Source organism: Dermacentor variabilis, chromosome 5, assembly GCF_050947875.1.
Source record: "Dermacentor variabilis isolate Ectoservices chromosome 5, ASM5094787v1, whole genome shotgun sequence".
Classification (NCBI taxonomy): domain Eukaryota; kingdom Metazoa; phylum Arthropoda; class Arachnida; order Ixodida; family Ixodidae; genus Dermacentor; species Dermacentor variabilis.
In genome coordinates, this window is record NC_134572.1 from 41,652,320 (window position 1) to 41,662,858 (window position 10,539).

The 10,539-nt window shown below is 43.3% G+C and overlaps 1 protein-coding gene across 1 annotated transcript in view; it reads right to left on the reverse strand.

Annotated features, from left to right (window-relative positions):
• LOC142583504 (uncharacterized) overlaps window positions 1-9,969 on the reverse strand; it is a 37,778-nt gene extending 27,809 nt beyond the window's left edge. Inside the window, exon 1 of the mRNA XM_075693991.1 lies at window positions 9,882-9,969. Coding sequence (XP_075550106.1) covers window positions 9,882-9,969 — 88 coding nt within the window. The remainder of the gene's footprint in view (window positions 1-9,881) is intronic.
• Between the last annotated feature and the right edge of the window lie 570 nt (window positions 9,970-10,539).

Consider the following 10,539-nt stretch of genomic DNA (forward strand, 5'->3'; position numbering starts at 1 on the left):
CTAGATGGAACACTGCGAAAGTTCCGGCGCAAAAACCCTAATGTTTTCGATGCATTGGCCGAGACACAAGTAATGTACTCAGACCATGATAGGCTAGGTGTAAGATGCACGCCAAGATACTTATAATGTGTAGTCGGGGATATAATACTATTGTTAATGTGGTAGGTAAACTGCAAATTACCAGATTGAAGTGTGAAAGACATTGCTTTACATTTTGACACGTTTAGTGTCATGAGCCATGTGGTACACCACTGGTTCACTATTACTAGGTCTCATTGGAGCGTTATATAATCATCACTGTCGGCTACTGGATGGTAGATTATGCAATCATCGGCAAATATTCGTATGCAAGACGATATATTGTTAGGCAGATCACTTACACAGATTAGAAACAACAGAGGCCCAAGGACTGTTCCTTGTGGCACACCAGAAATAATGTTAGGTTTGGGAAAATTGAAGCCATTAACCGAGATAAATTGCTCTCGATTCGATAGAAAGTTACGTAGCCGTGACGATGCACAGGAGACTAATTTTAACGCAGATAATTTCGTTATGGGGCGGCAGCATGCGACACGATCAAACGCTTCAGAAAAGTCAAGGAATAAGCAGTCAGTCTCTAAGTAGTGATTCATGTTAAGATGCGTATCTCTTGTAAATTCGAGTAACTGTGTCTCGCGCAAAAAGCCTTTTCTGAAACCATGTTGACTGCGGAAAAAGAAACTGTTAGATTCGATATGGTTATAAATGTGCAAAGCGATGACATGCTCGAGCATTTTACAGCAAACGCAGGTAAGCGAGATGGGCCTGTAATTTTCAATCGAGTTTTCACTTCCATTTTTGTAAATCGGTACAACTCTTCCTACCTTCTAGTCGGAAGGAAGCATACCAGACATTACGGACTGCCTGAATATATGAACCAGGAAGACACTTGAAGCAGAAGTAGTATTTTTTAATATCTTAGAATTTATTCCATCATTGCCACGAGAAGACGACACTTCAAGCTGTTTATCAGCGAAGCAATGCTCTCGACCGTGATGTTTGTCTCTGCCATGTAATCGTAATCTAAATCAGGTACGAACGGTACGTTTGAGCTATCTTCACTTGATGGTAGCATCTGGTGCTCCCAAAACGTTTCTAGTTCAATGGTGATGATTATGTAATTTCTATTGTTATAATCGCAAATTATTTTCGGTGACATATTAGAAACAGGAGAAGGTAATAATAATAATATTTGGGGTTTTACGTGCCAAAACCACTTTCTGATTATGAGGCACGCCGTAGTGGAGGACTCCGGAAATTTTGACCACCTGGGGTTCTTTAACGTGCACCTAAATCTAAGCACACGGGTGTTTTCGCATTTCGCCCCCATCGAAATGCGGCCGCCGTGGCCGGGATTCGATCCCGCGACCTCGTGCTCAGCAGCCCAACACCATAGCCACTGAGCAACCACGGCGGGTGAAACAGGAGAAGGTATATTTAAGGTGAGTTGAAGCAAATTATGATCAGTAAAGCCGTCTAAATCTTCTATGTGAACTACTGTTTCAGAATTGTTTGCAAGTATAAGATCTAGTATGTTAGAACCACGGGTTGGCTGAGATACAGTTTGGGAGAGGTTGTAGTCAAGGGTCAAGTTAACGAATTCAGTCTACATGTTGCATGATGATGCGCAAGAAACCATCGGATTTCAGTTTTCATAATTACATTGTTGTCAAAACGTTTAGCTGCCACTCCTGCTACGTATCCTCTATCAAAACCCTTTAGAGCTGATTTCTAATCACTGCAAATGCAGACCCACTTATTACTCATGATGGCTAGAGCGATTGCCGCTTGTTCCGCCACCATGGGGACCTTCGCAAACATAGTGATAGCGTCTTGCACTTTCCCTCGAGAATTTGTTACAATGGCCGTATGTGCGTCTTTACCTTTCACCCAGGCAACATCAACTATAGCTGCCAGTTGGTTCTCCTTTTCTATGTCCTGCAAGAGTGATTTAGCTCGTGCCTTTCTCCTTTCTATATTAAATTCTGGATGCATGTTTCTGGGTAGAGGGTCGGTTATGATTTTATTCCTTCAGTCCTTAATTCTACTTCAGCCTCTATTGTTCCTTGATCTATGAACTTCTACACCTATTATCTGTAATATGTTCCGGCCAGCTCTTGTTTTTGTCAATGTTTCGTGTTGCGCTAGCTGTTGGGCCTTCGTGATTTCTTCCATTGTGTTGTGCACTCCTAGACTCATGAGTTTGTCGGTTGCGCCGTTACTCGGTATCTTTAGGGATACCTTAGCAAGGTTCCTGAGCATCAGATTAAGTTTCTTAAAGAGACACTAACGGCAAATATTAAGTTAAGCTAAAGTTATGGATTAGTGCTCAAGAATCCCTAAGGCGGCAATATTATTGCGATCAAAGACTTAATAACAGAGAAATTGATGTAAATGCAGGACATGGTTAGAGACTTCCCCGGGACACTCAAGTACTCTAGTACTTGTCCCATGACGAAAGCCCTTCTCAGTTAAATTCTCGCACTAGTACTCAACCACTCGTTGAAAAAGACATTCTTGTATTATAACATGAAATAAGATGCTAATTGCCCAGTTATATTTCATATTTAGAAAACAGAACTCATTGAAATTACCCTTCATAACGACGCGGGTGGTCGAAAGGTTTCTTTTTCGCTTGACTATGCGCCGTCCAAGCTTTCGCGTTTCAGTAGTTTCGTTATCGCGTAGTGCTGCGCTAGTTTTGCTGGCTCGCGAAACTAGCACAAACTGCAAGTAGCAGAGAATTCAACTTCCGTGTGACGTCGCGAGATGCCCGAACAGTCTACGCCACTTGACCAAAAAGCAGCTGCAGCGGCAAATACACCGCTCAGTCTTGGCTCGGTGCCGTCGCCAGTCGGACACCGTTTTGCTCACTGACGGAAGCGAAGGACGGTGATGGCGTATGCAATGCCGCCACTCCCGGTTGGATGGCGGGCAATTTGAATTTCGAAAAAGGTATTCGGACCCTTCAGATGCAATTTTCTCGTTAACTAAGTCTTCTCTTGGCACAAAACAAGCGTTACGGGGTTTCTGGAATGGTATTTAAACACTCCACGCCGGCTTAGTATTTACCTTTAGTTCTGCCTGCTTTCATTTGAATAATCCAGCCACATAGGTGAAGTGACAGAGAGCAAAGGCATGTATCAGCCGCAAAGCGCTTTCTTCCCGTAAGCCTTTGTATCTATCGGTAATTCTTCTTAGTAACCTAACGACTTCATCTGTCTTATGCGAGATATGTTGCATTGTTCTATAGTTAGCATTATTCCCTTCTATTTGATACCCAAGAACAATTATTTTTTCAACTAGCCTGATTGCTGATTCTTCATGAGTGTATAAGCACACCCTTAGCTCATCTTCCGGAATTTAACCTCTTGGGTTAAGACTTTTTCTAGGATGCTTAATGACCAAGAGTTCTGATTTGACTGCCGAGCATTTCAACCCCATGTCTTTCAGGGTGTTCTCTACAACATATAAACGTTCCTGTACGCTGGTGTCTGTCTGTCCTACATGACCCTTGGCAGTCCACATGGTTATGTCGTCGCCATAACCACATAATGTATACCCTCAATTTTCTCAAAATTCTTGCAACCTTGGACATTGCTAGATTGAATAGCCTGAGTGATAGCACAGCCCCTTAGGGAGTGCCCCTATTTCCCGAATTCTTAGCTTTCGATTTAAGCTCTCCCAGCATCAGTTGAGCAGTTCTGTTTCTAAGAAAGTCCTTAACCATGTTAAAAAGTCTCTTACCTAACCCCATCTCTGAGAGAACATCAAGTATTGCCTTATGCTTTATATACGATCAAAAGCTTTTTCCACATCCAATCCCAAAAAAACTTCCGTATGCGCTGGGCTGGCCTGTATAAGTTGGTGTTTGATCAGTAGCACAGCATCTTGGGATGACAACCCCGGAGCGAAAGCCGATTAAGTTGTATGGGAGGATGCCGCTTTGCTCAACGTATTTCGTGAGCCGATTTAGGATGACATGTTACATAGCTCTGCCTAGAAAGGGCATTAAGGGAATAGGACAAAGGTTGTTCAGAGGGAGTTGTTTACCTGGTTTTGGTATGAGCATAACATTGGCGACCCTCCATTGCTCTGGGTATACCATTTCTTTTGCAACATTGATTATTATCCTCCCTGCCTTCTTCTTTTCTCTTTCCTCCTCCTCCTCCTTGATTATTATTATTATTATTATTATTATTATTATTATTATTATTATTATTATTATTATTATTATTATTATTATTATTATTATTATTATTATTATTATTATTATTATTATTATTATTATTATTATTATTATTATTACTATTTGTTTTGAAAACATATGTACAATTAACAGGAAAGGGAAAGCGAGGAGCAGGCTAGCAACTGCCACCGAAGGGGCACTACGCCTGCCTACTCTTCAGAAGGGAGGTGACATCAACACAGAAATGAAAGATAGAAATAACAACAGGAATGGCAATAGCAACAGGACACATCTAAAAGAATAAAGTAAAACACACAGTATAGATCACAGACAGTAGGGCCGGTCACTGAAGGTCACGCAACTACAGAAGGGTAAATAAAAGAAATAGTATCGACCCTACAAACGTGAACCTAAATTAGTTAACTCTAGAAAAGCAAGTAGAGCGCGATGAGTGTGATCACGTCGAGACGCAAAACCACTGGGGTAGAAACAGTCGCTGTGTGTCGTACACCGCAGGCGAAGGAGATGATAATCGTCTCTCACTAGCGACATGCGCTGCGCACTGAAAGCGAGAGACTCAAATATCAGGTGCTGGAGTGTCTTGCAGCAGTCGCAAGACGTACACGATGGACTGGCCACACGTCTTTGTCTGAATAAACGTCTGCGCATATTCACGCAGCCACCCCTCAACTTGAGTAGTTGCGCTGTAACGGGATGAGGCGAGCCTCGACCGCGAACACGGGGCGGGGACGTTCCGCTTGCGACGCGCTGGTCTGGATGCTGTTTGAGCAGGTGGCGACGAATAAGCAGACGAGCGTCACCAAGCTTGCACAAAATATCAGGGCAGACACAGTTGTTATGAGCACAAGTTGAAGCCAGCCTATCAGCCTCTTCAGTTCCGGTGATTCCTACGTGTGAAAGTATTCATTAAGCAACGAGAGATACCCTACGTGGTGAAATTTCGTTTGCAGAGTCAGTAATTCTGCGCACAGCTGGGCAATCCATCTGACTGCGTTGCAACCGGTTAAGGGCAGCGCGGGAGTCCGTAAAGATGGCAATCTTCAATGTGATTAACTCCTCTTGCACTTATTTTGGTGCAACATTAATCGCTGCTAGCTCCACAGTTGTTGACGAAATTGGATGAAGTATTTCAAAGATACATCGTACTTGAGTGGAAAGGCAGAAAAAAGCTGCAGGGACACCTTGACCGTCGCTATATACAGATGCATCTGTGAATACTTGAAGATAATCTGGAAGTCTTTTGAACATGTGAGACTGAGCAAATTGGGATATTGCCGAAACAGGCCTATCAGACTTTTCGCGTATGTCAGGGATTGTGAGGTAAATGGGGAATGCGTGTTTCGTGATATCTTTTTTGGAGGTGGAGGCTTGACTGTAGCAGCATGTTCAGAAATGTCAGTGGTAATCATAAATAATGCTGCCATTTTGCCATGCGAGATAACGGGTGGTGAATGAGACGATAAAAGAGCGATTGACCATTCGATGCGTGGTACATACGCTCAATATGATATAGAGCTCTCTGGTCTGCTTGCAGCCTCAGAGGTAACTGATGCGCTCTTGTGAGTAACGCAACAGATTGCGCCTCACGATGTAATCCAACCGTTAGTCAAAGGGCAACGCGATCATCTCGTTCCAGTTGGGCCATCAAACTAGGTGGTACGCTTAGGACTGGTAACGCATACATCATGCCTGGGAGTACAGGTGACTGGTATACCTGGAGAGCCGTTGTTTGGTCGCAGCCAGCACTTTTAGCAGTCAAGGCGGCCACATACTTAAGGAAGGAGTGCGATTTGCGTCGTACAAATTTAACCGCAGGACGTCGAGTGATGCGATCATACACAGTTAACCCCAAATAACGGTGTTGTCGCACCTAGTTTATATACGTTTCGTCAAGGTACAGTCGGCTCATTGGTCGACGAGCGCGTTGTTTAGGGTCATATGCTATAGCACCCGACTTAGCAGGTTATATGAGCAGGCCAACTTCACCCAAGTACTCCGAAGTAGCGTTTAGAGCTCTTTGCTGGCTTGCACGAAGCAGCGGACCAAGGTGCGAAGGGCCGCTTATCCACAGAGCAATGTCATCTGCGTAGACAGCTATGCTCACAGGGAAGTCACTGTCCCGAGGCAAACGACATGGAAGCGCAGCGAGTACGGTGTTAAACAAAAGCGGCGATAAAACGCTGCCTTGTGGGACATCGCACTTCACATTTCGGGATTCACTACTTATTCTTCCAACACGCACTTTCATCCGGCGCTCCGATAGCAAGAGAGAGAGAGAGAGAGAAAGCAAGGGTAGGAAAGGCAGAGAGGTCAACCAGAACAGCATCCGGTTTGCTACCCTCCGATAGCAAATTGTGCACAAAGCGGAGCAGACGACCCGATATTCCCGCGGTTGCAAGAGCGAAAATAATCGCCTTATGCGGTACTGAATCGAAAGCTTGCTGTATGTCTATAGGAAGAGCATGTAAGCGGAATGCTTGTTTCCACTAGCAAATTCGAGCACCGAGACAAGGTCTTAGACGCTGTCCAAAGCTGAACGGCGGGGACGAAAGCCATTCATGACATCAAGGAAAAAAAATTCAGCTTCTCTAGTCTGACATCTAGGCGAAACAAAACCATTCGTTCCATTAACATGATGACATTTGGAGTTAGGCATATTGGCCGGTAGGACTTGAAGTGTCTTGCAGGGCGCCCGAGTTTTAAAATTGGTCGGACGCTTTCCATTATGCAGGGATTACACCAGTTCTCCATACTTCATAATACTCGTCCAATATACGGTCATGAAAGCTCTTATCAACGTTCCGCAATGTTCAGTTAGATAAGAAATCGATTAATCATCTAGACTTCTTAATATCTTGTTAGTTATTCCGTCAGGTCCAGCCGCCGATCTACCATTAAAACTGTGAAGAGCTGCCGTGACTCCACTCTTACTGAAGTTCCGGTCAATTTCTTCACATATGCCTCCCGTATATTCGGGGCTCTCGTCTCCTCCATTTGGCAGCTATTCGGCTGCAAGTCTATCCATGATTTCTCCCTCTGTTTTATCCTGGCTTTCCTGATGAACCAGCTTAGCTGTAGCTGTTCTCTTGCTTGTCCTTTTTTTCATTCTCGTTCAGCAAATGCTTGAGCAGGTTCCAGCTACCTCCGTGTTTGAGTCTACCATGAGCCGAGTTACAAATATCATCCCACTGTTGCCTCGCGAGGATCGACAAGGTCCCCTTGTGGCCAAAATCAATCCGGAGCCCCTCCCTACAGCGTGCCTTGTAATAAAATTGAGGTTTTGGCACGTAAAACCCCATAATTGAATTCAATGTTTGCCTATGTCCACATAGTAAAGATAGCGATGAAAGTGTTTCATTCCACGATGCTTTCAGCCTTTCTTTCGAAAGTAAACCGCGCTCATTTTGAAGGGGAAGGCGTTATCGGGTACGTTCATCTTCGTGCATTCGGACGGGCTCCGAAGCGGACGCTGTGCGCTTAAGTAAATGACATTCGCGCGACCTTTTTAGGTCCGCGGGAAATGGCGTGACTATTCACACTCCAGCAATGAATGCCCTTTTGTTTTAAAACGTTGTTTTCAGTGCACTCGAGCAAAGCTGTGCTAATAAGAATCGCCGCTGCTCCTTTGTGTCGAGTGTTAGTAACTCTGCTCTTGGCGTGAGTGCCGCCTCTCCCGGCTCAGTTCGACTTTGGTCGATTGATTTCGGCAAACAATGAAGGCGTTCCAAGAACAGCTTTTCTTAATCAACGCTCCGCTTCGTCGCACACTTTTTTATACCTTCGGAGAATAAATTACGCCGGCTTCTTTATGTGCCTCGTTTATATGCTTTTCGCACTTTCCTTCTTACTTTGACATTACTAAGAAAATCTTTGCTGATTCAAATTTTCAGGAAATCTGCCTTTAGGCTGGAATTCTGAGGTATTTTAGTTAATTGCAGCGAGAATACACAGCTACTTAACTATGGCAGGGCAGATGGATGAAACTAAAAAAAAAAGCATAGAAAGAAAACTGCGTAACTATGTTTTTGAGAGCAAACAAAACTACGATAGTCATCCGACATCCTCGTTTCCTGCTATAACTATGCTTACGCAGGCATTTCAGAACAATTTCACGCTCATTATAATGTGTTCATATGATACTACGATGTCTATAAAGACTGATCATTCAATGAAATTTTCTCTAACGACCGTTTCAGTGGAATCCCGGGCTCTAGACCTCTGCAAAATAAGCCCAAAATGGTATACTGAAAAAGTTTGCGCGGAGACACGAGGACCAGCTGAGAGAAAACAAGGACGAGCGCTAACTCACAACTGAAGTTTATTCCAAACACATGCACGAATAAATAGGGCAACCGAAACAAAACAAAACAAGGATATCATCTTGGACATCACGTGTTACCCCGTGTACCCGATTGATTTGGCATAATAATTGATTTGGAATAATCGAAATCCTCTATCAGATAAGCGGACGGAAATCTTACTGAGGCACTTATCTCTTCGGTTGTGAGTTAGCGCTCGTCCTTGTTTTTTCTCGGCTTGTCTTCGTGTCCCCACGCAAATTTTGTCAGTATGCATTTGAACCAACTAGCCCAACTTTCTGCATTTGAAAGTAGCATGTTTAATGACAATGAGATATTGCGTCGAGTAGTGAAATATAATTCCTTAATCCGTCACTTTAACCGAACAGCCGTGAGCAGTGGTTATACCGCGTTGGTATCGAATTGAATGTCGTTTCTTTGAACGCCGCTCAGAGGGAACTTCAGGGCACATATTCCAATTTACGAATTGTAGCTGTTGTGTTCGCAAGGCGCATCCACTTGGAACAAATTCTCAGGATTAGAGCTGTTTCCAGGCACTAATTTTTAAAGTGTGCGACAAAATACATTGTCATTCTAGTAATTTTTGTGCTTCAATGCTTAAAAAAAGTAAGTGAGAAAACAGTGTATTCTTACCGCAAGTATGACGGTGCATATCTGGAATCCGATGCCATCCTCAGAATTAGTTTAGGCTTTGCTTTGCAAGCTCACCGGTTAAAATTCGTCATTGTAATGGCGCCTTAAGTTATTCAGTACATACCTAATTAGTTATATTATGTTAATCATTTATTCACGCGTTTGAGTGCTCGCTTATGTGTTGTCTGCCTCATCCAATAATTTAGCCCAACAGTTAGAATTGTGCTGTCTGCCACAGGCGATTTTTAAAATTTAGTGATGCTAAAAATAACAAAAAGCGCTCTAATTTCTAACAGGACAGCGCAGGCGTAAAATGTCCTGTAACTTGTAATGGCATATCCGAATAGCTGTTTCAAGTCGCACTGCCTGTGATTCACTCAAATCTGCCTAAACCAGGGCCCTAGTGCAGAAAAATGTATATCCTGCCTTTGAGTGCAACTTCTTCAATTTACTCAAGTTAAGTACACTGCTAAAGTTGCAATAATTTTCATTCTTGCATCGTAATTGCAAAAGCCACGAACAGAACTGCCAATACGAAAGTGTAATCACGACGTTTCTAGTCAAACACAAAAACGCATGTGCATTGCCACAGAAAGTTCAACCATACCGCATGTGCTGAAGTGTTTTATGTAATACGGGCACCCAATGACGCATGCGCATAGATTTAAAACTCCACTTACCTGTTGCTTTTCTAAGCTGATCTAACTGTTCAACTTCGTCAGGAACCTGAAAAAAGTACAGGTTGAATAACCTCTGCGGAGTTAACATCCCAGTTTCTCATGCAATGATTGATGATAACATACAAGGAATATATGAAAATATAGTTGACATAGACAAAATTTTCAGTGGGGCAAATAAAAAGATATATAAGCGACAGAAGTAACGTGAATGTATAGAGATCGGTAATTTGAATAAGGAGGCTTTTAAGGGGACGTGTTTGAGTGTCAGTTCTACTGTAGCAACACTCCAATCTTTAGTAGAAAAAAAAATATCAGCGTATGCATTGCTAAGTAAAGAAACACGAAACTTTAATCAAGCGACTAGGGCAGGAAAAACAATACTCCTCGAAGTTTCCTTGCTCATTTTCAAGCAATAACTGCTCGAACAGAACGTCGCATTGTTTTCTTCGTTCTTTATTGCTTACATGCGAAAACCGCGATAAGATGATGAGGCGCGCCGCAAGGGAGAGGGGGGGGAGGGGAGAGGATGAACTGCTGATTAACTTCTACCACCCGGGCTTCTTTACGCGCACCGAATGCACGGTACGCGGACGGCTTTCTTTATTTATTTTTTTTTTACTTCGTCCCCATTGAATGCGGCTGCCGTGGCCAAGATTTG